Source organism: Didymella exigua (genome assembly GCF_010094145.1).
Source record: "Didymella exigua CBS 183.55 unplaced genomic scaffold M421scaffold_1, whole genome shotgun sequence".
In the NCBI taxonomy this organism is placed as follows: Eukaryota; Fungi; Ascomycota; class Dothideomycetes; order Pleosporales; family Didymellaceae; genus Didymella; species Didymella exigua.
This window is the reverse complement of record NW_022984775.1, coordinates 798,813-825,082: the sequence shown is the minus strand read 5'-3', so window position 1 is coordinate 825,082 and position 26,270 is coordinate 798,813. Positions and strand designations below refer to the sequence as shown.

At 54.2% G+C, this 26,270-nt stretch overlaps 9 protein-coding genes across 9 annotated transcripts; 4 read left to right on the top strand and 5 right to left on the bottom strand.

The window, feature by feature from the left end:
* Positions 1-613: 613 nt before the first annotated feature.
* Positions 614-2,882, bottom strand: M421DRAFT_415172 (multicopper oxidase). The gene has a single exon (XM_033590596.1). It carries the CDS (start codon positions 2,692-2,694, stop codon positions 673-675), a length of 2,022 nt encoding a protein of 673 aa, XP_033454375.1. The 5' UTR covers positions 2,695-2,882; the 3' UTR covers positions 614-672.
* A 521-nt stretch (positions 2,883-3,403) lies between these two features.
* M421DRAFT_97104 (phosphoesterase-domain-containing protein) lies at positions 3,404-4,635 on the top strand (the record flags this gene model as incomplete). The annotated part of the gene is made up of 3 exons (XM_033598464.1): positions 3,404-3,752; positions 3,801-4,097; positions 4,148-4,635. The coding sequence occupies 3 exons, from the start codon at positions 3,404-3,406 to the stop codon at positions 4,633-4,635; spliced, it is 1,134 nt and encodes a 377-aa protein (XP_033454374.1).
* A 1,351-nt stretch (positions 4,636-5,986) lies between these two features.
* On the bottom strand, positions 5,987-7,011 carry M421DRAFT_113448 (uncharacterized protein). Its single transcript, XM_033587222.1, has one exon. It carries the CDS (start codon positions 6,821-6,823, stop codon positions 6,230-6,232), a length of 594 nt encoding a protein of 197 aa, XP_033454373.1. The 5' UTR covers positions 6,824-7,011; the 3' UTR covers positions 5,987-6,229.
* M421DRAFT_113464 (HD-domain/PDEase-like protein) lies at positions 6,957-10,038 on the top strand. Its single transcript, XM_033587223.1, has 4 exons — positions 6,957-7,288; positions 7,337-7,979; positions 8,028-8,835; positions 8,894-10,038. Exons 1-4 carry the CDS (start codon positions 7,090-7,092, stop codon positions 9,659-9,661), a joined length of 2,418 nt encoding a protein of 805 aa, XP_033454372.1. The 5' UTR covers positions 6,957-7,089; the 3' UTR covers positions 9,662-10,038.
* Positions 10,039-11,017: 979 nt separating this feature from the next.
* Positions 11,018-12,933, bottom strand: M421DRAFT_277 (FAD/NAD(P)-binding domain-containing protein; the record flags this gene model as incomplete). The annotated part of the gene is made up of 3 exons (XM_033588857.1): positions 11,018-11,939; positions 11,988-12,822; positions 12,876-12,933. 3 exons carry the CDS (start codon positions 12,931-12,933, stop codon positions 11,018-11,020), a joined length of 1,815 nt encoding a protein of 604 aa, XP_033454371.1.
* Positions 12,934-13,411: 478 nt separating this feature from the next.
* M421DRAFT_276 (uncharacterized protein) lies at positions 13,412-14,871 on the bottom strand (the record flags this gene model as incomplete). The annotated part of the gene is made up of 2 exons (XM_033588852.1): positions 13,412-14,575; positions 14,626-14,871. 2 exons carry the CDS (start codon positions 14,869-14,871, stop codon positions 13,412-13,414), a joined length of 1,410 nt encoding a protein of 469 aa, XP_033454370.1.
* Positions 14,872-17,808: 2,937 nt separating this feature from the next.
* On the top strand, positions 17,809-18,333 carry M421DRAFT_388524 (uncharacterized protein; the record flags this gene model as incomplete). Its single annotated transcript, XM_033589945.1, has 1 exon — positions 17,809-18,333. One exon carries the CDS (start codon positions 17,809-17,811, stop codon positions 18,331-18,333), a length of 525 nt encoding a protein of 174 aa, XP_033454369.1.
* A 3,206-nt stretch (positions 18,334-21,539) lies between these two features.
* M421DRAFT_97100 (WD40 repeat-like protein) lies at positions 21,540-23,450 on the bottom strand (the record flags this gene model as incomplete). Its single annotated transcript, XM_033598463.1, has 3 exons — positions 21,540-22,951; positions 23,007-23,131; positions 23,185-23,450. 3 exons carry the CDS (start codon positions 23,448-23,450, stop codon positions 21,540-21,542), a joined length of 1,803 nt encoding a protein of 600 aa, XP_033454368.1.
* Positions 23,451-24,233: 783 nt separating this feature from the next.
* On the top strand, positions 24,234-26,268 carry M421DRAFT_415166 (aspartyl aminopeptidase). The gene is made up of 3 exons (XM_033590595.1): positions 24,234-24,437; positions 24,490-24,551; positions 24,691-26,268. The coding sequence occupies exons 1-3, from the start codon at positions 24,257-24,259 to the stop codon at positions 26,071-26,073; spliced, it is 1,626 nt and encodes a 541-aa protein (XP_033454367.1). The 5' UTR covers positions 24,234-24,256; the 3' UTR covers positions 26,074-26,268.
* Positions 26,269-26,270: the final 2 nt, after the last annotated feature.

Genomic DNA, 26,270 nt, shown 5'->3' with positions numbered 1-26,270 from the left:
AGCGCCTGATATGTTAATCTTAAGATCTAATCTTTCTTTCTACATCTCTGAAGGTATACTAGAGATGCGCTGTTACGAGTGAACAGGGGGGTCCTGGCAAAGGGTTGATAGGCGCTAACAACAGAACAACTAACAGCAGGTCTATCACCTTGCTCTCCTTACTCGGAGGCTAACACACTCAAAGAACAGTATGTGCAGAAAAAACTGTTAAGCTTAGCTTTTTGCAGTTGCGCTGGCCTAAAGCTGAAGGTCTGGATAGAAAGGCGTCCCGCCACACAGGGTGTCCCACCACGCAGGGATAGACGCTATATACAGAGTGGTGATGCACAACGTATATCGGCCGCGAGTGTGCGCGGGGGAAGTATAGTGTCTGGCTGAGATTGAGTGAGGCACGGTACGTCGATGGACATTATGCATTGCTGGCACTGTTGCTTGCTGAAAAGTGCATGAACATTCGTCGACTAGGCGCTCAAACATCTTTCAAAGCCTCCCGGATTTCTAGACTCAAGGCGGAGGAAGATGCTTCACGGTTTGTCAAACGGGCCAAACGCCATCAACAAGCAAGAGCTACCCGGGGCACAACGGTCCGCAGAACAAAGGCATCAACAGCACACCATTGACGAAGAACAACACGTCATCCTATCTCGTTGTACATTTCTCTACATTATGCAGTCACTGACCTCGGTCCTCGAACTTGCCATACCAAAAGCTGTCCTCCGGACCCATGCCCTTCTCCACCCCGTCGAGCCCACACAGCTCGCTGACTTCCGCCGGCACGGCTAGCATCTCGTCGGCTCTCGTGGCAAACACCATGCCCAACCCGGCCTCGTTGTGCCACCCAATGTGGCAGTGAAACGCCCACGCGCCCGGATTGTCGGCGACGAAACGGATCAGCATCCACCCGTAGGGCTCGATGGTCGCTGTGTCTCTCCTCAAGGGATTGGAAAGATCGATGCTGTCGTATAGGGACGGGGAAGAGGCGGGTTGCGGTGCATATCCCTTTCCGTGCTTGAGGACCCAGAATTTGTAGCCGTGGAGGTGGAAGGGGTGGTTTCCGTCGTCGAGGTTCTGGAGTAGGATGTCAATCGTTCGCACGCCGCGAGTCGTGTAGACCATGTGCGTTTTCGAGTCGAAGGTGGTCGTGTCGAAGCCGGCCGCTGGGGCTGTCTGCGAGGCTGGCCCGGCGTCGAGCAGCGAGTGCAGGACGGGCCTCGTCGCGTTTCCTCGCCAGGAGCTCTCGTTCAGAAATGCACGGCTCAACCGCCAGTCACCGATCTGGAAGGAGCTTCTCAGAAAGATAAAATCGTCGGCTTTACCCGGCGCTCTGACAACCTCTACAGGCTGCAGCGCGGTCGTGTTGAGGTCACGACACTCCACCTCAATGACCTCTGGCCAGTCTCTGCTTTGTGGCCTCAACACTTCTTGATTCTCCACATCTTCACCGGCATCGTAATGCACCACGCCCCAGACCTCCTCTTCCAGCTCCGGATTCTCATACGCAAAACAATGCGTCACCATCCTCGCTCTCATCCAATACCCCTTTTTCCTCGGCTCCACCGGCGGCGAAAGAACGACACTGTACCGCTGCGCAGGACTAATATTGAGTCTATGAATACTCTGAGGAAGCACATCCGTGCCATCGACCTCAGTAACACTGAACTCATGCTCATCAATCTGCAGCGAGAACTCGGCGAACGCGCCGACATTAACGAAGCGCAAGCGCGTAGTCTCTTTCGGGCTCAAGTCGAAGAGCGCACTGCGCAATCCCTGTGTCGCGCACTTGCGACCAGGAAGCATTGTGCAGTTGCGCACGTTGCGGCCGTTGATGAGCGCAGACGGGGGGACGGGCTCGTCGTTATCGGAGCCGGGGGCGAGGTACTGCATCAGCAGTTCCGGCGAGGCATCGTAGTAGTGATCTGCAAGCAAGACGACTCGATCCTGCTCATACGGCACTTTTTGCAGGTCTTTCTCGTTGCGGCTGTGTATTACGAGCGGGCCTACGAGGCCGTCTGATGCCTGCATCGAGACGTGGCTGTGGTACCAGTACGTGCCGCTTTGGCCGGTGACGTTGAAGCGGTATGTGAACGAGTGGCCCGGCGCGACGGGGCAGTTGGTCACGCCCACCGTGCCGTCCATGTGATTTGTGCTGTTCTGGTAGAGACCGTGCCAGTGTATGGATGTCGCGTTGGCGGCTCGGTTGTGCACGTGTACGACGATTTCGTCGTGCTCGTTGACTTGGATCAACGGGCCGGGGAAGGTGGAGTTGATGAGCATCATGGGCCTGTGTACGCCGTCTGGGTTCAGTTCGTGGTCTTCGATGATCCAACTGTACTCTCTGGTGGTAGGCGACGCGTTGAAATCCCAAGTCGGGTCCAGTATGTAGTCGTCTTCCGGGCGCAATCTGGGCTGCGTCGAGGAGGGCGCTGTGGTTTGTGTCTGTGATGTTCGATACCAGTGTGCGACGAGCATGACAGCGCATACTGCTAGTAGAACAACAACACAGCTCTTGATCCATCGTCGACGTGATGATTGAGGCTTTACTGGCTTCTCTGTGAAGGTATCCTCCTCGTCCGTCGATGCTCTGCTTGACCCCAGGTCTTCATAGTCTTCTCTTAACAGCCCGACCTGCTCTTCCTCGTTCATTTGCGCAGGTCTTGCAATCTCCTTCATCCTGACGGCCTTATCCACGTGCATCTTCAAGGCGACAATGTATCGTCCATTCGGGCCAATCCAACTCTCAGCGTCCTCTCCACTCTCAATTCATCAAGTCGTCGAGTACGTGAAACGGAAAACTTAGAAGTTGAAAACATTCAAGAACCCTCTTGCAGCATGTCAAAGTCATGGCACCCAACGCCACCGCACCGTCCTCCCACCGACCACCGCCGTCATCCGCGCTCGCGGCAACGCAGTCGCGCGCACAGGCCCCAAAGTCTTGGTCGAGCCTTGCGCATCACTCTGTACCGGTAGCGGTCCGTGTCCGCCCCACGCAGCCAATCTCAAGCCGCGGAAAGCCAATCAGGCGCGCACGCTCCGGCGCCAAGGCTTGATTACCTACCCGAAAAGCTTAAGTCGCATAGTTCGGCTGGCGCACACACGGGGTCATGCGACGTTGGCAGGTGATGGCTGCACACGTTGTCCATGTTAGGATGGCTACAGGTGGAAGGTGGGCGGACTGCGGATGGGGAGGAGATGCTGTGCAGGAAGCTAGAGCGAGGCGAGGATCGTTGGGAGGCGGAAGCGTGTTGAAGTGACAATGGGAGGGCCCTGGTTCGTGCGAGTGTGATTGTATTTGTGCTCTCTTTCCGTGTCTTCCTGCACTGTTCTACTGTTCTACTAATTTGAGCGTCGTCTGTCGTTGCTGTGTTTCGTTCTTGTCGAGTCCAACGTACGCCCAACGATCAAGATGCTTTCCAAGTCGTTCCTGGCGCTGGCTTTGCTTGCTTCACAGGGGCTTGCAAAGAAGGACTGGGTAAAGGGCAAAGCCTTCGATCGCATCGCAATCATCTGGCTCGAGAACACCGACTATGACCTCGCGATTGGAGACCCGAATTTGGCTGCGCTGGCGAAGAAGGGTATCACTCTGACCAACAAGTTCGCCGTAACCCATCCTTCCATGCCCAACTACGCCGCTGCCGTCTCTGGCGACTACTATGGCGTCAATCACGACGATTTGATCAACATCCCTTCGAACGTCTCGACTGTCGTTGATCTATTGGAGGACAAGGGTATCAGCTGGGGAGAGTACCAAGAGGGTGAGCGTAGCCCGCGCCGGCGTCGAGACCGTCCCTGACAGGAACCAGATATGCCGTATACCGGATTCCAAGGCTTCTCCTACCCCAACCCGAAGACTGGCGCGAACATGTATGTGCGCAAGCACAACCCCGCTGTGCTATACGATTCGGTCGCGCAGAAGCCGGAAAGATTGGCGAACATTAAGAACTTGACGCTGTTCCAAGACGACCTGGAGAACGACAAGCTGCCGCAGTGGATGTTCATCACCCCGAACATGACGAGCGATGGCCACGACACGACCGTCACGGTTGCTGGCACTTGGACTCGCAACTTCCTTGAGCCGCTGCTGGACAATACGAACTTTAGTATAGTGCCACACATAGCTTCGATACATTACCATGCTGACAAAGAGTAGTGAAGAATACCCTCGTGGTTGTGACCTTCGACGAGAGCCACTCCTACGCTCAGCAGAACCGCATCGTAGGCATCTTGCTTGGAGACGCCATCCCGAAGAAGCTCGTCGGTACCACGGACGACACGTACTACAACCACTACAGCGGGCTGTCCACGGTTCAAGCCAACTGGGGCCTGCACAACCTTGGCCGCTGGGACGTTGGTGCCAACGTGTACAAGTTTGTTGCTGAGAAGACGGGCGATGAGCTACGAAAATGGAGTGGCGCGGTTCCGCTCTCACAGATGTTCTTCAACGTCAGCTACGCCGGCAAGCTGAACGACAAGAACACCTCCGTGCCCTGGCCAGTGCCCAACACTCAGGCGAAGCACGCTGGTAGGACAGTGTTGCCGGCCGTTGTGCAGACGTGGGGAAAGCTGTTGAACCAATCTGCGTATACAAAGGGACTTGAGATCCCTGATGGCATGCACCCCGAGGGGGAGTTCAAGTAGAGCAGTCCAGAGCTGGGGTAGTGGACGCTGGAAAGATGCCTGGAGGAAATCGGTGTGTAATGCGGCGAGTGCGATAGAATAGCAGGCGCAATCTAATCAAGAGCATATTGCATTGTGATGGCCGACCTTGTCACTGGGCCTGTCTTCAATCCATAGGTGCCTATCGCAGTCAATGACACACAGGAAGACATCTGTATCGCCGGACAGCTGGACAAAGTGCAGTCGCGATGCCAGGTCCGGGCCATCTGCCGTGGCCGTGGCTGGCTGACAGTGGGATCGTGCCGGCAGTGGCTCAGCAGGCTGGTCTCGCAATCATTGTTTGGATGAAGCTGGTGGGGTTCGCGGTGCGTCATCTCCGAATAGGCAGCGAAGGGCCGCAATTCAGCTGGCATTGGTGGTCGATCGGCAGCCTTGCTGACGAGGCGCAATATGCCACTGCGCTAGAGACCGGTGTGGCCGCCGACGGCATGCTGATAAAGGACACGGTGTTGGGGATGGAGACAAACCAAAGCATTCCACAAGCTGAGACGCGTGGACGCATCGTCCCGAGACGCACACGGATGTTGGTGGTGTCTTGCTGCTACCCGTCAGTGCAGCTGGGAGAGGCGGGCCAGGTCTGCTTCCGTTCTTAGCGCGATTCCGCCAGCTCGGGCGCACGACTGCACCTGCCCTTCTGGCGTTAAGGCGGCGTTGGGGCGGAAGAAAACACAGGCGGCGTTGGGGCGGAAGAAATCACAGGCGGCGTTCAGAACACGATCATGTCATCGGTACGACACGGGCGTGCCAGGCCAGAAGGGCATCATATCACCATAGACATTTCAAGCAAGGACGACATGCGCGTGTCGACGCAAGGTGCGCAGCTTTGTCAGTTGTGACACGCGAGCGATGATCAGCGTTGTTGATCAAGATGCTTCGCTCGCAATTCCGCAAGCGGCGTGAAGAATGCCAGCTGCGTTTGGGCGGGCCGGCGCCATCTGCACAGCGAGCCAGTGAGGTGGGTGAGGGCAGCTGGAGCTGTCGCAGAGTGCATTCGTCTTCTGCGTTTGCCACTTGCAGGATGCTTCCACGCACAGGTGGAGTCGCAGAGGTGGAGTCGCAGATGACGCTGGCGGTGGCGACGACGAGCGGGGACAGCATGGTTGGTGAGGTGAGGGTGTCGTGAGGGTGTCAGACGCATCCAGCGTGCAGTCGTGAAGATGAGAAAATGAGAAAATGAGAAACAGCCGTCCGCTGGTCGAGTCGAGCAACCCAAGCGGGCCGCTCGGGGCGCGCATCGGCGTATCCAAACGTCAGGCGGCCAGGCGGCTCTTCAAGGTTCGGCGGGCGCACAGCCATGGCAGGGCAGGGCCAGCAGCCGTGGGCGACCGCCTGGGCAGGGACATGTGCAACTGACAGGTCCGGCGCAGCGCGCAGCGCGCAGCCCGGCGCAGGATTCGGCGGAGGGCAAAGGCTTCGAGAACACCTGCTGGCGCCTTCTGCGCGGCTTCCATGTGGACACTACTGGCCGCCCTCGCTGCGCTGTGAGTGGGGAGACGGGCGCGGGCCAAACTGCTTTTGTTCGCGAGTCGTTCCTCGTACCCACAGGTCGCACCGTTCACGTCTTCTCCCTCCACCCCTCAGCACCGCACGCCCCGACCGTCGCCTGCCTCTGCGCCGCCCCTCTGCTGTGCATGCTCCTGTAGTGCGCCCAATGCTGCTCGGAGGCCCTCGACGAGCGCGCTGCTGCTTGCGACACTGACGCCGCCTCTACCACGCCCAGCGCGCCTGCAGCCCCCGACACGCAGCACGCAGCACACAGCACGCAGCACGCAGCACGCAGCACGCAGCCCCCGACACGCAGTACGCAGCACCCAGCACCCAGCACCCAGCACCCAGCAACCACCGCGTCTTGCACCCCCTCCGCCGTGCTGCCCGCGCCCGCCCTCGTCCCCGCGCCCCCCGTCGCCAGCAGCGCATTCGCAGCTCGCCCCCCCCACACGCCCTCGTCAACCGTCGCTGCCGCATTGAGACGCTGCCTGCGCGCCCGCCTACCTTCCCAGCGTTGCGACCCGCCGTGCGCGCCTTCCTCGCACCTCCTGCAAACGCTAGTGCTGCTGTGCGCTGTTGCTGCACGAGAGCGCCGAACCGCGTCCCTCTGTGTCACCGGGTTCCCTAGCGCTGCGCTCGCCGTCGTCGTTTCAAATCCCATCTCACATCAACGGGCGCACTTCCGCCCGTGTCTGCTTCTCTGCGCGCCCGCCACGCCCGCTGCGGCTGCATTTGTCCGGAGAGCTGCCAGCGACCGCTCCCGCTGCCGTCACGCCTGCCATTGACCCTCCACGTGCACTGCCATCAGCCCCTGCTACCTCCTCTCTCGAACTGCCCACGCCCCATCACCCTACTTCGACTCTGCGCGGCAGCCTCCCGGAAGCCGGAGACCAGTGCACGCTGGTCGCCGCGGCATAGGCGGACACCATGGAACGTGGCGCGTGCAACGTCATCTACGTTGACCGACGCGCCAATGACGAATACGTAAAACGAGAGACGCTGTCCGACTCCCTCATTGCGAGAACGAGCACGGGCAATGTTGGACAGAGCTACTTTGCGCTGGGCAAGACGCCGCCAGCTGAGGTGCACACGAACGTCGAAGCCATCCTGTCCGTTTTCAACGAAGGTAAGAAGCTCACGTGCATCCTCTGACCCTCACTCACAAATGACTCAGTCCACATCTGCGGCTCTGGCCGCTCGTGCTTGTCCAAAATCACCCAGCTTGTCGATGGCACCAAGTCCAACATACCAACTTTCGTCATCCTCGATGTACCCTACGATCAAGAGCTGCGCTTGAAACGCTTGTCGCGCGAGCCTCGTACACCTTCGCCCACCTCTTCACGCATCATACGGGTCGACAAGGGCGAGCCAGATGACACATACGGCACACACTTGCTTACCCACGTATCCTCGGAGATCTCGTCTAGGAACTTTTCCAAACTGGTGGTCCCTATCGTCATGCTGACTGGTCTGGCAATCGAGACTCCGTCCGCCGCTGCTCCGTCGAGTCTCAACAAAACACTGGTTCTGACGGACACTGTCAAACTGTCCAAATATCTGGATTCCGGTGCCGTCGACGTCTTGTCGAGCCCGTTATCCAAGGACCGCATGCACGGCCTAGCGGTACACGCCTATCGATTACAGAAAGAGGCTCAACGCGGAGAAGCGAGCTTTCTCACAACTAAGAGGAACAGGAAGCTGTCGTGGGTCGGCGTCGACGATGGGAAACCATACGCATACTTGCGTGAGGCTATGGTCTCCAATCTGATGACTGGCATCTGCAACCCAGAGACCGTTGGAGATTCGGTAGATGCTTCGTGAGTTTGTGCAAATGCTTTGATCCGGTGTGAAGCTGACATGCACAGCGATTTTGAACTCGACCAGCATAGAAGAAAAGTCGTTGAGGATAGGGTTGCAACATGGGCCTTTTCCGCGCACGATTTCACCGACGACGAACTACTTTACGCCGCCTTGGCCATGCTTCAGCATGCGCTCTCGTCACCTGAACTCTCCCAGTGGCAATTGACTGAAGGTAATTTGGAGCGTCTGTCTGCAATGACCTTGCTGACTTATCTTGCAGACGAATTGATCGTCTTCCTTATGGCCAGTCGGGCTGCCTACAACGAATTCGTCAAGTACCACAACTTCCGTCACGTCGTCGATGTTTTGCAAGCACTGTTCCACTTTCTGGTGCGGATTGGCACCTTGCCCAGTTACCCACCAACCAACAAGGACCCGTCCACGGAGAAGTCACCGATTGCCGCCCTACTCAAGCCGTTCGATGCGCTCACGCTGCTGATCTCCGCAATTGGACACGATGTTGGTCATCCTGGCGTCAACAATGCATTCCTGGTTGCACTCAATGCGCCTTTGGCACAGCTTTACAACGACCGGTCTGTACTCGAATCGTTTCACTGCGCTGCATATTCGCAGATTCTCAGGCGTTATTGGCCGAAGGTCTTCTCCGACATTGCTATGCGCAAGCTCATGATCAATAACATCCTTGCCACAGACATGGGGTTGCACTTCAAGTACATGAGCGATTTGGGAGGGCTTCAAGAGAAGGTTGCGCACGACAAAGGAGTCACCGATAGTTGGAGTGTCAAGGTCCGCGAAGAGCACAAGGATCTAACTTGTGGTCTTTTGATCAAGTGCGCTGATATTTGCAATGTCGTATGTACCACCTTTGGGCTCCTTCATCATCTCGAAACATTGCTGATTTTAAACTCAGGCACGGAAATTCGAGACTGCTGCTAAATGGGCAAACATCCTCACGGACGAGTTTAGTAACCAAGGCATGATGGAAGAAGAGTTGCAGATGCCATCTTGTCTTTTTGGAGGACCGCCTGTCCACGACGATATCATTAAGCTCGGCGAGTCGCAGATCGGTTTCATGAACATTTTCGCGAGACCTCTTTTCGAGGCTGTGACTGACATCCTTCCGGCCATGCGTTTCGCTGTAGACGAGATCCTGACCAACAAAGCGATCTGGGAGGCCAAGATCGACCAAGAGAAGCAAAGAAGGAAGACGAAGACACCCATGAACCTCAACTTGTTACAAGCATCATTTGCGGCTGACCCTACGCCGAGTCCGTTTTCTGGTGGTCCCAACAAGCCGAACCCCGCTCTTTTTACACCGCCAGCAGCTGAAGAAGACGCTGGTCGCCGTGGCTCGAATGGGTCGGTTCATGGTGGGATTCAAGGGTCACGCAGATCATCTGCTGCGGTAGCACTCGCCTCACGAGAGAATCAAAGCTTGTCTCGGCGGGGCAGTGGCGATGCGAACCTCACGGCAATACTCGTCACACACACGCCAAATGTGGGCGATGGCACACCGAGGGGCTCGGATGCTGGTGTTGAAGATCGCTCAAAAGCTGACCGTAAGGACACGCTGACACGATCTCCCTCCAAGAAGAAGGACAGAGATAACGCCAGACCAGTGACGGCTCCTGCTCCCGCCAGACGCAGCCAAGGTAAGCATCAAAGTACATTTGACTAGCCGAGAAACGTCCTTGGTACTGACTACTACTCAGTCGTCGAGCTCTTTCCCGTCCAGCAGTCGTCGTCACAGAGCCATTCGGAGATAGATCTCTCACAAGGCGCTAACGGCAATCTTGAAGGCTCGAAATTGCAGCAGTGGGAAAGCAACAAGATGAGTGGTGAGAGCGGTGCAACACGGTCCGATATATCACGCGACCCGAGTTGGTGGCGGCAGATGAGTTCGAAACGGCGCACGACGCGCGACGCTAGGAACGGTGACCACGACGTTCTATGCGCGCCCAAGGAGTCGATGTTGAACGGTCCCACGTCACACCCAGATCCAAATGCGCATTCGGGAACAGGTATGAGCCCTGGCAGGAAGAATACGACTGGGCGCTTTAAGAACTTCTTCAAGCGAAAGCCCAAAGGACATGAAGAGCAGGGCAAACAACTCTCGAGCTTCGGAAGCTCCTCGCAACTGAGGACTACTCCACCTACCAGCGATCAGGGCCGCTCGCTCAACGGCGACGACTGAGCACCTAACATGAGCTTCGGCTAAATATCCTTTGAACGGTCAATACCCCACCTCCGTCAAACACGAGTATGCTTCACCTAAAAGCATCCCTCCAAGTCTGTCACCACACTTTCCTAAGCAACAAGACTTCCCTCGTTACCGTATTTCCTTATGGACACGATACCTCTGATGCATGACCTCACGGGCGCACGAAAAGCTCCGCTTACTGTACTTTTTTACTTTGTTTTACGCGATCTCATTATCGACCTTTGGGTATCTTTACTGGATTGTTCGGGCGCGGATGACTCTCCCATCCTCTACTTTCCAGAGACGGGCGTTCTCGGGTCTTGTAATGGAGCCGGTTCTCTTCGAAAGCTGCAAAGCTTGGCATTGTGCATAATGCATTATTGGTTTGACTGTTAGCGCGTCTGAAGAGTTTGTTCCTTTGTTGTTTCTGGTCGACGGCTTGAAGATGGCCCAGCGACCAGGTGTTAGCGATTGTTGTTGAGAAGCAGCGAGGAGGAGACGCTGCTGGACTTTGCGCGCAGGGCATTGCGAGCAGTGTTGGTATGTTGGGCGACTGCGAGACGCAGCAGGCTGTCCTAGAGCTGTATCTGCGTCGCGCTGCGGCTAATGAGCTCTTCTGTAATGAATGTATATTCTTGATACCCTGGACGAGGCGAGCCGGCATGACTGCTCGTGATTGCTTCTCATGCCTGCCATGTGCTCTTGGATATGAACTCGATCAGACCGATTAGAACCCAGCAAGAGCAGCTGTCGTATCATTTCGAACGGTTCTCATGTGCAACTCGGTCAATTACATGCAACCTAATCCGTACATCACTCATGTATATATATCACTCATGCAACAAGCCCCTCCTGCGACGCCTTGCCACCATCACCAGTGCCGGGCTTCCCTCCAACCCTATGACGCGCACCAGCGTCTATGGGCCAGTCGTACGCAGGACCATCGCCTTGAATGTCGTTCTCTTCTCTCCACTGCTTCCTGTCTGTGGTGCCGACTCCAGGACCTCTGTACACACTGCCGTACCAGCCGCTTGCCCAATCTTTTCCAGGGCCCTCCTTTGTCGTCTTGGTTGCGTGCCTCTTGTACCACTTGCCGTATGCGAGGAGGTAGTACAGGCGGAAACTCAGGAGAGCGAATTTGTCGCGCTCGAGATCCTCGGGGTACGTCGCACCGAGGTCGACGGCAGCGGCGATGCCGGACATGACGGCGACTTCGTGCGCGTTGATGAGCGTCCAGGCAGCGGCGAATCGAGTGTGCTTGCGGCCTTGCAGCAGCCACATCCAGGGAACGACGAAGAGGTAGTGGGTCCATGAGTGGCAGAGCTGGTGCCACCAGTCTTGACGGATGATTTTGTCCTTGTTGATCTCGTCGCTGCTCCAGAGGTGGCCGTCGCGGTGCTTGTTCAGGTAGATGGTTTGGAAGACGTGTCTGTCGAACGGAACGTCTGGTGGAAACTGGCTCTGGTAGTTTGTGCAGTCGAAGCACATTTCCAGTTTCGAACGGTCTTGAGAGTACATTTTGATGTAGTACATGGGCTTGAATGACTCCTTTGCATACTTCAATCTTTGCGATTGGTCGACACCAGAGAGACTGGAGACAGCCTTCTTGTCGTCGTAGAAATTCTCGTAGTGGTTCTTCATGTACTCGCTATCCCAGTGGGTAATAGTGATATCGTCGGAGAACTTTGCGGAACCAAGGACCTTCTTCTCGCGAAGAGAGGCGCATGGTGTGAGGATGCGCTTAGCTGTGTCGGCGCTATCTCGTGTTAGCATCGATCACACTGAGTTGAGTCTTCCAGCTTACAGGACGCAGAGAACGATCTCGTCGTAGTGCTCAGACTCTTCCTTTGCGTTCGCATCGGCATTGACAGGGTCATTGGGCACCCAAGCACTGTTAGGGTTATGCTCATCCGGGACTGGTGCACGCTTGATGATCTTTACAATCACACCATCCTTATCTCGCTTAACTACTCTTGTAACTTCAGTCGAAAGTCTGACATTGACCCCCTTGCGGATCAGATCATCTTTCCATTTTCCGTAGAATTCGGTGAACTTCGGGAACACAACCATGGGCGGTAAATTACTCGCAATGCTGTGCTTATCCGGGGGGTACCATAGACCATAAGTTGGACTTGTGCAAAGGCGCTCAAGAACGATAAAGGGTACATTTGGTGTCTCGTTTCCAGTTCCAAGGAACAGAGCAATCATAGGCATGGCCACGGTATTGGTGAACTCCTCCGAAAACATCCAGAGCTTGAACATGTACTTGATGGGTATCAGGGCAAAAATGACTTCGAACCAGCGAGAGAACGTCATCATACGCTTGAATCGTTTGATTTCCGCTTGGTGCCGTGCAAGCAAATCAGTGGGGAAAACATTGGTCCAGAAGATGTCGTCTTTTCCGAATGAAACATGGAGGTTGACGGGGTCGGCGCGGTGTCCTTGTCGTGCGAACATGGTCATGGTGTGGTGGAAGATGTAGCTTCCACCTTGCACACCCTGGTTCAACCAGCTGGCTCCATGGCGCTCCTTATCGAGCGGAATCGAGAAGGCCTGTCCTCCACAGTAGTTGACGGCATCAATAAGGGTGACATCGAATTTGTCGGGGTGCTCAGCGAGGTGATGGGCACATGACATGCCTGACAGCTTTGTCAGACCCTGCATCAATTGATTCTATCATTTCAAAACATACCAGCAGCACCAGCGCCGACAATCAGCACACGCTTCTTTTCTCCAGGTCGAGCCGCCATCTTTGCAACTGGCAAGATAGGATCTGTGTCGCGCGGTTGTGGCATTGAAATCAATCACTGATGAGGGCAAACGCATGGATCGCACATGCCATGTATTTGTTTCTACAGCAGCGACGAAAGAGTTGTCGAATGCCTGCGTCATGAGAATCTCGATACGGCAAGCGGGTCTCGATCTCAGATCTGAGAGGACTATCTCCACGATCGCGCTAGGCTAAAAGCAAGACAAGTGCGGCTTCAATACCATGACATCACAAGCTCTCGAATATCAGTGCATCACAGCGTCATGTAGTTTGGCATGTCGAACAAGATGTGTGAGTATTTTGTTCCTAATTATGTGCGCCACCTGGTCAGATTCGCATGTGGCAGTCTGGACATCTTCATCGTGGGTCCTCCAGAGTCCAGAACCACATAACCTTCTGGAGTCTGTGGTTGACTTACGCATGTAGCAGCCCCGGCCCGATGTTATGGTAACGAATGTTCAGAGCGTTTGCATCCCTTTCAATGATCGTGATGTCCAATCATCGACTTCGCTGGGGATGGGCTGTGTGTCGTACAGCTCGGGGTAGGTTGAAGCGTCTGTGTGCAACGGTAGCGTAGCTTGGCCCTCGTGCAGGTCAAAGAAATCCAAGCCGAGGTTGGTCGATGCATTCATGAACCAGTCTTCCTGAACATCTGACATATCCACCAGAATTTGCGATGTTTCGTCGTGTCTAAGGTCTGCTTGTTGTTCGTCGAACCCGAATTCTCCTTCCTGTCCAGTACTCATCGATGCTGGTCCTTGATCCTCGGTCACGCCGGTTATGGCCGCAAATTGTAGCGCGATCGTGCTCAGGATTTTGTACGTGGCAGCCAACTTCTTTTCGCGAGTGCGGTCTAGTACGGCACGCACCGTTTCCTTGCGCTCAACATCCTTAGCAACATCATGTTGCGTCCGCGGACGCGCAAGGAAGTCGGCGCACACTATAAGAATCGAGTGGTAGACGAAGAATAGATCAAGGCATGAGTAGCCAATCACTCCTATATCTGCGCTATCCATTATGTATTGTAAGCTTTGATGAGCTGAATCAACGCAGTCTTCACTCAGTATGAGTGTTCTTTGTAGCTCCTCAGAGTATGGCACCGGCTTGCCTTCGAGAAATGCGATGTTTCTTTCGACCTTCTGCACCAAGAAGTCTCGCGATACTATGCACCGCGTGTAGTAGTAGTATACGTTCATTAGGAGGACTCTTGTCCTCGGTTCCGGTTGAATCGTTGATAAGTTGTTCAACGAAAAGTTCGGTGGGATAGCTTGGATGAAAGCGTTGCACTCCCGCAGCAAGGATTCGGCCATAGCCAAGGAAGGACTCCTCTCCTCAGCATTTTCCGAGTCGAAATATGCCCGCTGCCGGATTTTGTATGACATTCGTACGAGTTGGTAGGCGTGGGCCTTCATTTCGGCGGACGCGCCCCTCTGCTCGAGCAATGGCGCATCAGGTATTTGCGTCGATGTCTCCCGGTCATCGATGACTGACGGCCGCCCTAGTATACTGCACACTATCCGCTCGAAACTGTAAATCGACCACCACACCTGTCTCCTGATATTTCGCTCTATTGGGTCGAACTCCATATTGGTAACATCTCGATGCATGCCCATTGTGGTTGCCTGTAGGCATTTGTAAGTACGATATTACAGCTCTGGGAGAGAATACCTACCATCCGTGCAGCCAGTCCGATCAACAGCCAAGAGCTGCTCTTTTGGCCAACAGCATGGTGGTGGATGTTGAGAAGTACCAACGCCTGGACATTGACGATCGAAGTTGTCATGAGAAGGTATCGGAAGCACGACTTGACGAAGCCGAGATACTTCAGCCCCAATTTGCGCGACTGTTCTGGATCGTGCTCCTGAAGCTGCTGGCAGCCAAACGAGAAGACTAAGCACAGACAGATGAGCCAGCCCATGTCAGCATTGTTCTTCAGAGACTCTGATCTCCTGGAATAAGTCGCTTCTAGTCGAAATTGAAACATGCTCCTGTGGAAGAGCGGCAAGTAAATGTGAACATGGTCGAAGTACGCTGACACCAGCGCATCTGCGAGTGACCGAGAGGGTAGCAGATCTCCGACGGTGTCCAGGTTCTGTTCTTTACAGTGTTCACACGAGTCGTTTGTCGATTCCATTTGCGTCCTGGATCGTTTTTTTCGTCCCTGCCGGTGGTGTATTGGTGAATCTTTGCTTTCAGGGCCACCCATTGTGTACTCTCCATCTGAAGGATTCGTACTGGTACACTGTAATGGTGGGTCCGACACTGTCCTATCCTGATCAGAGCCAGTAGTTCGAAGCGTCGGGAAATCTCCTTGGGCAGCCTTGCACCGAGCTACCAGTCCTCGGACAGTCGTTGCGAAACGGAAAACACTGGAGGGTCCGAAGTAATGCGGCACGCCATGTCGTGTTGGTATCAGCGCTTCATTGCTGCGTCCAGTTTGCTGAACCTCAGCGAAGGGATTGTGCTGGCTTTCTTTGATTGTGGAGACAGAAGAGGTCGCACTACTGCCAGTAGACCTTGATGAATCTCCTGTGTGTGGTGAGAACGTCTGCTGTGCAGATTGTGACGTTCGCAAGTGCTGTTGCGAGTCCTGAGATAGCCGGTGCTGAGTGGAATTGCTGAAGATTTCCGCTGGCCTGTAGTCATCGTTGGCCGGCATGGAGATGTTCCTCTCGACTGCCAGCTTGAACAGTGTGTTCAAATCCTGGACATTTTCGTGGGGGAAAAGGCCTCTGACTAAAGAATCCAGTGCTCTGTACCGTAGACTCAGAGTCTCAACACTTCCGTAGACACGCTGCTTCCTCGGCAATTTCGACTCGCACAACACGCCGCTCAAGTTGCAGTCCGCACATGGCTCGTCTGGTTTGTCGCGAATACAACGTGCTCTCCGGAGTTTGCATCGATCGCAACTGATGAGCGCTCGCTTTCGTGGTGCTATATCTGCCTTTTCGCGGCTTCGTTCGCCCATATTGTTTGGCGAAACGTAGGCGTTTGGCGAAAGGGAAGAACGGTTCCGAGTGTTGTCAGAAGGAGCTTAAATTCCGATTCTCCCCTGTGGAATTTAGGCTGCGGAGCTGTGAATCCGAATCGTTTTGTGAGCGGCCGACCCCATAGCGTCATGATGCTCAAGTACCTATCGGACTGCCCTCCGTGATTGGGACCGGGATAGGTTTGGGCGCCATGTGGATCAGTGCCATGTCTGTCGCGGAAGCGGAAAGCATCTGTGAGCAAGATGCTGTGCATGTGCGTGACACCGAATGCGACTCCAACTCTCTCACGAGCCTCAACTTGTGGGAATTCTAGTAGCTGCCAAACCTCCGAAGGTTGTCGTTCGCCTCGTATCGACACTAAACGAACGGTAGTTCGCACTAATTAAGCCTAATTGCTGGTACCTCCGATTCCATATGGACGGTGCTTTTCGGAAGTCCACCGACTGACGGTAGACTAGTGACCCCGATAATGTAATGCATCGTGGGCTTAACTCAAGACAGCCTCTCATCGCACATGTCGTTGTTCGACCCCGACCCCTTGATCCTCTGCCACCAGCCGTTGATGGGCAGATAAACGCAATACGCCCTGGACAGGGGAGGGCTATCTTTGTCGAGATTGGGCGTTTCTTAATGCTTAACATGGCCCAGACAAGGCCTCGAAGTGGATTGTACGTGTCACCATAGTGGCAAGAGCGCAGAAGGTTTACATCCACAGGAGCAAAGCCCGTGGCTAAGCATGCGCGCGTGAATATCGCTCACGGCCGAGGACGCCCTTGAAGGTTTCTGTGGAAAAGTTGCGGACTTGACCGCGGAGTTGGGCGATGGCTTAATCGCATTATTTGGGCCAGAAGCGGCTCAGGCGGGCGCAGCCCTAACAATGCGCTGTCTGGGGTACCGTCCGCGACTTCCAGATTTTTTTGACGAATAATGTGCTTTGAGTATGAATCGGCGTTCAAGTGACCTTGGTATAGTGGTGCCCAAATACCCCGTTGGCAGCGGTCTGTTGGGCCGCCGTCGTCTCAGCTGCGCCTCAGTCTCCATCATTGTAGCGCAGCGCGTCGTACATCTAGGGTTGAGGTCGGGATAGACGTTGTGGTACAGGGTCCGTTTTAATCCCGCCGACACACATGTAGTTGTTCAGACTCCAGAATGACATCCTTGTTCGACCGGCGGCTACCGGTAGTTTCGGGACTTTCTCCTCATCTATGTCAAGTCGTCCCTGACGGCTATGCAAAATCACATCACGACATATGGCATTATCCTCCATGGCCCAATCAAATCGACGGGGAAGTAGTCTTGCTGTATATTAGACTAGTGTCCTTTCGTCGAAGTTTCTCTATATTAATCTCAGAACAAACGCAAAAAAAGCAAAGACGGCACACGGCGAGGTCCACCAAGGATAGTGTCTACATGTACAAATTCAGGCTTGTTGAGACCTAGCCAGACCTCTCCAGACGTAAGCTACCACTGGCTGAGCCGTGGATGTTAAAGTTAGTCGCGCTGGCGTTATGATTGGAAGATGGCTCGTCGTGGTTACCACGCGCCCGCTAGAGGCTAGCTGCGGAGGTGGTTTAGTTGACAACACGAGACAGGTTCCGGCGACGCATGTCCCACTACAATAATTGGCACAGCCTCCACAATGGTTGTGCTCACTCTTGGTATTGAAGCAGACACCATCGCATACATGTGGTAAGCTGGGTGGGCAGCCAGTAGGCTCGACCGGACCCCAATTGCTTGCACATCCGTTCTTCTCATGTGTACTCGAAAAATCAGAGCAGACACAGGCTTCCTGATCGCGTACATGTATACAGGCTTGGTTGCATGCGCCACAATGCGCGTGATTCGTCGTGAGGCTGACGCACCCTATGCCTGGGCAGAAATTGGGTGTGCTCGAACTTTGGGCGCAACATGTGGTCAGAATCGAATATGAAGATGCGTCAAGGGGTGTATGCGATGAGTATGACGCTGAGTTGACTTTGGCTACCGAAGGTGTGGTCGGCTCAGTGGGCGCGTATTTCCCGGTAAACGACGTCAGAACAGTAGTAACTAAGGGCAGGAAACTTGAAGGTACAGCAGTCGACTGCATTGATTTGCTCAAGCTTGAAGCAAAATTGCCAGATCTAAGACTCCCGAAAGGTATGCTGATGTTGGCCAATGGCAACTGGGACACTAATGCTTGGGACAAATTCGAAGTGCTGGAAGAGACAGTGAACTGGCTCCATGGTGGAACAGATTCCAATGAGGCAGATGCGATTGCTGAGGTGCCTGACGAGACGGGTGCTGTAAACTCATCCTGGATCGACGAACTTCTGGAAACGGACGAGCGCGAATTTGAGAATAGACTTGTGAAAGCGCTGGACGACACACCCGTAGCAGGGTCTAAAGATTGAGAAATAATCTCGCTGGCTGAGCCGCGAGAAGCCGTAGATTTCATAGAGGTTCTGCTGGGTCCCTCGAATAATAGGATTATAGTTGAACTATTGGCGAACGGCGATGTCACTGGCCATAGGTTTGGTACCGGATCTACTGTTCCTTTACAGAACCCTAATGATTCTGTTGTAGCGACGGGATTCGGATTGGAAATCGGCGTCAGTGGTGCCAGGTTCGACTTCGATGCCGCATCAAGCGACAAGGAGGCTGCCAACGTACAGGCGGTCAAGAATGAAATGGCCACAGAAGCAGCTACCGCGCTCGCTTTCTGTTCCGCGTTAACGATTTCGATTGTTTCTTGGGTGGACGAATATTGGTGTGACTTGGATGATAGCTTTTGAGCCGCTGGCAAGCTACCAGCAGTCGACCTGATCGCCGTTACGGAAGGACTGATACTTAAAGATTGCTCCAACAGAAGTGAATTTGACACCCCGCTCTGGTTTAAAATGTTTCAAACGTCTTCCTTGCCCTGTGTAGCTTGGTATAGTCCGGATGAGGATGTTTGAACCGGCCCAAATGACACGGCCATACAACTCTCTTCAGCTGCCGATTGTTGGAAGCTTGTAACTTGACCTGAATTCGACAGACCGCTTTCTGATGATGCATTAGAAGTCGCCCTTTGCGCTGGAGTAATCTGACTTGATTCAGATGAATGAGTTGGAGCCGTCTTCATGGTGGGGGTGGCCGGTCTGCTCGTAACTGGATCGATATCAACAACTTCATTGGGACCAAACGAGGCGGAGCTAAGGCTACCAAGTTGAGCTGGTGGTGTGAACGATGATTTGATAGTGGCTATCCCAAAGGAGTGTGAGTTGGAATCCAGTGGATCTGACAGTCCTGCAAATTCGACGAGCAATGGAGCAGCCGTTGTGAGAGCCGATGAAACGGACATAGGCAGCTCGATAGAACTAGGTGAAATTGCAGTGACAGCACCCATTTTTACTGGTGATGCAGTGAAGGGTTCATTGAGAGCTTGCTCGGTCGATATTGGGTGAACATCTGGTTGATTTGGTGGCCCTGATGCCTGGAACAGATATAATGCAGCCGTCGTAAGAGTCGACAGCTCAGGCTGAGGCAGCCCAAAATAGCCCGATGCGAGTGGAGGGACTGCAGGGGAAATTAGACCTTCCACAAGCGATGAGGCCGATGAGAGACGACTGGGAATCGATGCGCTCGAAGGTGGCGTATCTCCGGATGTAGTGATTAGCCTTGATATTCCTATAGACACTGTCTCTGGTGAAGCCGATCCATGTAGAGGAGAACAGGAGATGAGTTTTTTCAATTTCTCAGCACCTGAAGACACCACAGGGAGAAATATGCCGGGGGACCCGAATCTGGAGACTGGAGGATCAGCCGCAGTGGCAACAGGAGTTTTCACTGTTGCAGTATCTGATCGACCTTTGTCCACCAGATTCCGCAACTGATCGCAGCTTTCCGGGAGGAGGTTTTGTCCACTGGGATATGATCTACTGACAATGTAGTCACAGAGAATGCTCCCGCCAAAGACGGCGATCATTTGCAGCGCTGGTTGTAGCAGCTGATCGGCGCTGTAGACAGATGCCACACAATTTTTCAGGACCTCAGGGTCGAAAGTCTTGGGACCGGATCCTCCTAGATATCCTCGCCACACCCATGATACGACACCAGCTATCAGGTTACTTGCAAAGGTTTCTCCGTCCACACCTTGTTCGCTCGCTTTTTCTGCATGTTGGCATCTGAATCATTCGAGCATACGAGTGTGTTACGCCCTTATCTGTGACAGACGATATCCTGGAGACTGACATCGAGGCTTGAGCAAGCAGGTCCTTGACAGATGTACGAGAGTTCAACCCCGCTACCACAGTGGGCGAGAGCGCCTTCCGCCCGTGTTGCGACGCCGTTGGTAGCTTTCGACATAAGAACCATGATCAAAGCTCGGGCAAGTGTTCGAACAAGTTGAATAGATACCAGCGGCGCTGTGCTGCAATCGGGGATGGGTGTAGGCAAGTTGAGAGGGCGCTCTGTCGGTCGAGTCCGCACAGCAGATGGACCTTGTCATTTACCAGACTCAGTCATAGCTTGAGACAGCAGCATGTCCATGACGAAAGAGGGAAACATGGTGGCTGAATACTCAAAGATTTGCCTCCTGTGGCGCTGCGAGGCCGCCACACCTGACACGGCATTACTTCGTCAGAGACCACCAAGTTGAACCCTTGGATGTTCCCACTCCCATAAGATCCATTATCAGTAGCTTGATCTGATTACATGCAGCCTGTGCTGTGCTCAGCAGCATTCCGACATAGTGGAGTTCATGTTGCATGAGCCGGACTGTTACACAAGACATATGGTGCGTAACATCTAGCAAGACAGGAAAAGGGACATAGATAGCCGGCTCTTTTAGGACCCCTCTCTGCAATCTCAGTCGCGTCCTGTTGACCATGGTTTGCTCGGCATGAGCTTGTCTTGCTTCTGCTGTGGTTGCTTTCAGCCAGAGACACTGTAGCTTTGGTACTGGTATATAAGAGCGAACCTTGCAGTTTAAAAAGCGAGAAGATAGTTCGGCAATACCTGAAGGTAGGCATGACTCTATGCCTCGTCCAAGGTGGCGTAAGGCAAAGGTGGTGCCGTCAGGCTGACCTGTAAGTCTTAACCACATACCATAGTTGTGCCGAAAGGCCACAAACGGTACCCTGGCAGCGTCCAATTGACCACACCTGGCTGATGGCAGCGGCTGTGTTAGCAATCGACTCCTATCGGTAGATCTGTAAACATTTCAAATCTGCAGTGCCACCCTCCTTAACCCACTGTCATGTCACAATATGAGGGTAAAGTATCCGTGGTAATCTGATGGTACAGTCATGGTCGTGAACATTATGAGAGCCAGCAGGCCGGATCCTGGATGCCTGATCCTGCAAGCAAAAGCCGCAGAAGCTATGTACCCAAATGCAAGAACGCCCCTCATGATAGGACCTCAGATGTCCCTAAATAGCGCAAGATTCTTCAAGTGCATAAATGCCCAGTGTAAGTGCAAACCATAACGCCCATCTTTTGACGAAACCCAGATGCTCTCAATTGCAATCGCAAGAGATTGAAGATGTAGTGGTATCGGCGTCCTTCAACACCAATACGCCTCCCTAATGCTTGTAACAAAATTTATATGGCAGACTCAACGCTCATGAGCGTAAGCTCACCTGATAACGCCCCAGCTGTCCATACTGCTGAGCCCTCCTGTGCGCTCCTTCTTCTTGAAAGCGTTCCAGAATCGAAGCGTCTCGTCACCTGCGCCCGTGACTATCACCTGACCATCTGGACTCATTGCAAGATATAGCACACGATATGTGTGCCCAGTCAATGACACGACTTGCTGCATGCTCGGGTACTTCCAGACGATGATTTGGTTCTGGCTGTAGCCGTGTGTCGAGACAATCTCGTTGCTGTTCTTCGACCAAGCGAGATTGCAGACCTGACTACCCGTGTCCAGACTCTGTAAAAGATTCGCAGGTGCTGCTGGTGAAGTCTGGACATTGGCAGAGCTCGAGGCGGACGCTGCTGCCGAAGCTGTAGCAAGGGAAGCAGCTGAGGGGCCGTTTGACGAGATTAACGTGTTCCAGAATTTGATAGTTCGATCCGCTGTGCCACCACCGCTAGCCAAAAGACCACGTTGATGGGGACTCCAAGCAATGGCCTTAACAGCAGCCTGGTGTTCACTGAACTTGTACGTGGGCTCAGCATTCAGCTTGTCCCAGACCATCAGCTTGTTGTCATTACCCCCGGACGCCAGCTGTTGATCTTCGTGATTCCACTTTAGCCCACAAACCTCCTGCTTGTGCCCGACCAGTTTCCGTAGCCACTGATCTGGCTGCCGTACGTCGCGGTGGTAAATAATGCGATCTCTTGAACCAGAGGTGAGGATGTGCTCGTTCCACGCAAGGGCGCCGACTCGAGCTGTATGACCCATCATCGTTCGCAGACGGCGCTGAGTATGCGCGTCCCAAATCTGTACCTGGCCTTTATTTGTGCCGATCGCGATATGTGAACCACGCTGTATCCAATTGACGCTGGTAACAGAATCGTCCTGGAGTTCGCAGAGCTTCGTGACACGCCCACTACTCGAATTCCACATGTAAACACAGGATCCAAGACCGACACCCAGAGTATTTTGACTCCCCCAATCGACGAGATTGAGATAGAAGTCGTCGGCTAGATCTGGCGCATCAAGGACCTTGTAAGGGACCTTGGATACAGCTCGAGGCGCTCGTTGTGGGCTGAGCAGCATGCGTTGACTGCTGTATTTAATAGGTGATAGACTGTAAATATCTGCACGCGCATTCAGATTCAGCACACCATGCCGACTCGATGGAGTTCTCGAAGGTGTTGGCTGCCCCGAATAGGAGAAGAGGTTCTTGTGGGGAGTCGAGGGAGTGCCGCTCGGTGGAGGTAGTGAACTCGTCGTTCTCGTTGGTGGAGTATGTGACCTTCCACCAGACCGCATGGTACCACTGTCTGTGGGAGACAAGCGCTGTGAAAGAACTTGTGGTACCGAGTCCTCGAACATTTCCTGGCGCAAAACTGCGGAGTACGTCCGATTGGCTTCCTCAGCTAATCGTTAGGTTAGCCATCAATCAATTCAGCAGAATTCCGGGCCAATGCTTACTCTTCTGGAAGTGCAGCTCGTTGTGTGGTGTTCGCTTCGACTTTGATGGTGTCGCCGGTGAGGCATCGTCGTGCAGCAAATTGAAGCTGGCCTGTAAATCTTGACCTGCACGATTGGGGATGAATCTAATCTGCATCAGTTGCCTGCGTCATATGATCAATGACGTCGCCACACTCACCTGTCGCCCTGTATCCGCGGCCTCTTGCGGCTGGGACTCGCAATCGGCGTTCGCTCTCGAGCCTTGCCAGCCTGCTCAAATTCCTTCAAGGCTTTTGACAGCGCCGATGCATCTACTAGCTCTGAGTTGCGACTAAGGCTCTGGTTGCGCTTGTGCGTGGCGGTTGGCGGCGTCTTCGATTCAGGTGGTGAAATCAACGTTGGTGTCGCAGCCCCATCGTCATGCACCGTCTCTGTGGACTCCTTCACTGCGCCGCGCCGCGCCATGCTGTTGTATGCGCCGTGTTATGATCGTACGTGATGCGCCGGTTGGTGGGAGTGGTGAGCGAGCGAGGTGTTGCAGAGGGTGTCGAAGCGGGAGGATAGTTGCCTGGAGTCGCGTGATAAAGATAGTGGGGTCGCAGGCCTGGTGAGAGTGCAAAAGGAGTGGGAATCGAGGTGAATGCGACGGTGAGCTCGAATGACGATGGTGATTGTGGTGACAGGTGGGCCTCCAGGAGGTTTGTCTGGACTCTCACTGCGCGCTGGCAGGCTTCGATGCGAAAAGGGCCAAACAATGTCTACGCAACCCTCAGCAGGAGACGTGGCGCATCACAGAGCCGTAGATAGTGAAATGTTTGGCGGCAGATCGCGATGGGCGGGGTGGCCGGGATGACTTGTTGTGAGGTCGGAGCTTTGGTTCAAGATGGCCACAGCGCCCAGGGACCAGGGGAGCAACGGAGACTGAAATGCGAATTAATGAGCGTACAGACAAGGAGATGCTGATAACAATTGCCCAACGCAGGGCGGGCTCGAGCTGGAGAGTGCAGTGAATGTGAAGGATATGGCTGCTGCATGCGTCCGAAGGCAGCGCGTCGTCGTCGTCGTCGTTGTTGTTGTTGTCGCAAGGTGCCTCGTTCGAGGGATCGTGCCTTCTTTGTTTGGCTTGTCGCTGTTTTGCTTGCTCCTTCCCACGCGTTGCCAGCCTCGCAGCCAACCAATCCCGCCTCTAGCGCGCGCCCTCGCTGCATCATCGTGTCCCCTTCTGCCACCCCACCGCGGGGCCTGTTACAGCACCTTCCGAGCCAATCCTTATGCTCACCAAGCTTCAGCCGCTGCGAGCCACTCTGCTACAAACGACGCCCACCCACCGATTCCTTTGTGCTGTCATCTCTACTCCACTGCTACTGTCGTGTGCTCTACGAACCATGGCTGCCAAACCCTCTCTCCAAGCTGCCGAGGACTTTTTGTCCTTTGTGAACGCCTCCCCCACTCGTAGGTCACCGCTCGTGTGACGGTACCAAGCTATCGTTGACCTGTATACCAGCATTCCATGCCGTTAGATCAGCTAAGGAACGCCTGGAGAAGGCAGGCTTCGAACAGATCAAGGTAGGCATTACATAGCTTTACATGGCTCACTCTGTCACTTGAACTCATACGCTCTTCGTTCAAAGCAGTAATGCAGGCATCACGCTGTATAGACTTTGCTCATTCGCTCCAGTGAGTTTCGGAAGCTGATAGCTGCTAGGAACGAGACTCTTGGGCGCCCACCATCCAGCCCGGTGGCAAGTACTACCTCACGCGAAACGGCTCATCTATCGTAGCCTTCGCCGTTGGCAAGCAATGGAAGGCTGGCAATCCTATTGGTATGATCGGTGCGCACACTGATTCGCCATGCCTGCGCATCAAGCCGGTATCGAAGCGCCAGAGCGATGGCTTCATCCAAGTCGCGTGCGAGACGTACGGCGGTGGCCTGTGGCATACCTGGTTCGACCGTGATCTCAGTATCGCTGGTAGAGTCATGGTCCGAACCAAGGGCGGCAAGATTGAGCAGCGTCTCGTGAAAGTCGAGCGCCCCATCCTCCGAATTCCCACCCTCGCGATTCACCTTGACCGCCAAGAGAACTTCCAATTCAACAAGGAGACACAGTTGTTCCCGATTGCTGGGCTGGTGCAGGCTGAGTTGAACAGGCAGGGAAAGACTGAGGAGAGTAAGGACGACGAGAAGAAGGACGGTCCCTTTGAACCACTGGCAACACCGCTCCAAAGGCACCACTCCTACATCGTGGAAATCATCGCAGAAGAAGCGGGTGCCAATCCCAATGATGTCTTGGACTTCGAGATTGTGCTCTACGACACGCAAAAGTCGGTGATCGGTGGTCTCAATAACGAGCTCATCTTCTCGCCGCGACTGGATAACCTCATGATGTCGTACTGCAGTGTTGAGGGTTTGATCAAGAGCCTGTCATCCTCTTCAAGCCTCGAGAAGGACTCCACAATTCGCCTGATTGCCCTCTTCGATCACGAGGAAATTGGCTCGCAGACTGCGCAGGGAGCCGATTCAAACCTGCTACCAGCCGTCATTCGTCGCCTATCCGTCCTGCCGGGAACTGAGTCGAGTGTATCAGACAGATCGTATGACAAGATCGAGGCGGATACAGCCACTGCTTACGAGCAGACACTGTCGACCTCATTCCTGATCTCAGCCGACATGGCTCACTCGGTACACCCCAACTACCCCGGCAAGTACGAGGCACAGCACAGGCCTGAGATGAACAAGGGCACTGTCATCAAGATCAACGCCAACGCTCGTTATGCCACAAACTCACCAGGTATCGTCTTGCTGCAGGAGGCCGCTCGTCGCGCAAAGCCAGCATCATCTGGTATTAGCAAGGAAGGCGTGCCGCTCCAGCTCTTCGTTGTCCGTAATGACTCATCCTGCGGTAGCACAATCGGTCCTATGCTGTCAGCAGCTATGGGCACGCGTACACTTGACCTAGGTAACCCTCAGCTCAGCATGCACAGCATTCGAGAGACTGGCGGTGCGCACGATGTTGAGCATGCTGTAAACTTGTTCGATAGCTTCTTTGAGAACTTTGAGGATTTGGAGAAGAAAATTGTAATCGATTGACTAGATGCGAGGCTTTGAGAAAGTACAGAATAGAAAGAACAATAACGACCATTTGAGCACCATGTTGAGAATCAGCAACCCCTCGGCTTTTGTTCGGCATTCTCATGCTGATTCGGGGTCCAAACTTGGTAGGCTAGATGCCCCACCAAAGTGTCAACAACTGTGCTCTGAAGCTGCCGCCAAAATACATACCCCAT

What these genes read in the sequence shown, in the direction of transcription:
- M421DRAFT_113464 (XM_033587223.1), top strand. Translation starts at nt 7,090, where the DNA reads ATGGAACGTGGCGCGTGCAACGTCATCTACGTTGACCGACGCGCCAAT. An exon ending in GGAGATTCGGTAGATGCTTC is followed by an intron (nt 7,980 to 8,027) that starts GTGAGTTTGTGC and finishes TGACATGCACAG; the next exon opens with CGATTTTGAACTCGACCAGC. An exon ending in GCGCTGATATTTGCAATGTC is followed by an intron (nt 8,836 to 8,893) that starts GTATGTACCACC and finishes TTTTAAACTCAG; the next exon opens with GCACGGAAATTCGAGACTGC.
- M421DRAFT_415166 (XM_033590595.1), top strand. Translation starts at nt 24,257, where the DNA reads ATGCTCACCAAGCTTCAGCCGCTGCGAGCCACTCTGCTACAAACGACG. An exon ending in TGTGAACGCCTCCCCCACTC is followed by an intron (nt 24,438 to 24,489) that starts GTAGGTCACCGC and finishes CCTGTATACCAG; the next exon opens with CATTCCATGCCGTTAGATCA. An exon ending in CAGGCTTCGAACAGATCAAG is followed by an intron (nt 24,552 to 24,690) that starts GTAGGCATTACA and finishes GATAGCTGCTAG; the next exon opens with GAACGAGACTCTTGGGCGCC.
- M421DRAFT_415172 (XM_033590596.1), bottom strand. Translation starts at nt 2,694, where the DNA reads ATGCACGTGGATAAGGCCGTCAGGATGAAGGAGATTGCAAGACCTGCG.
- M421DRAFT_113448 (XM_033587222.1), bottom strand. Translation starts at nt 6,823, where the DNA reads ATGGGATTTGAAACGACGACGGCGAGCGCAGCGCTAGGGAACCCGGTG.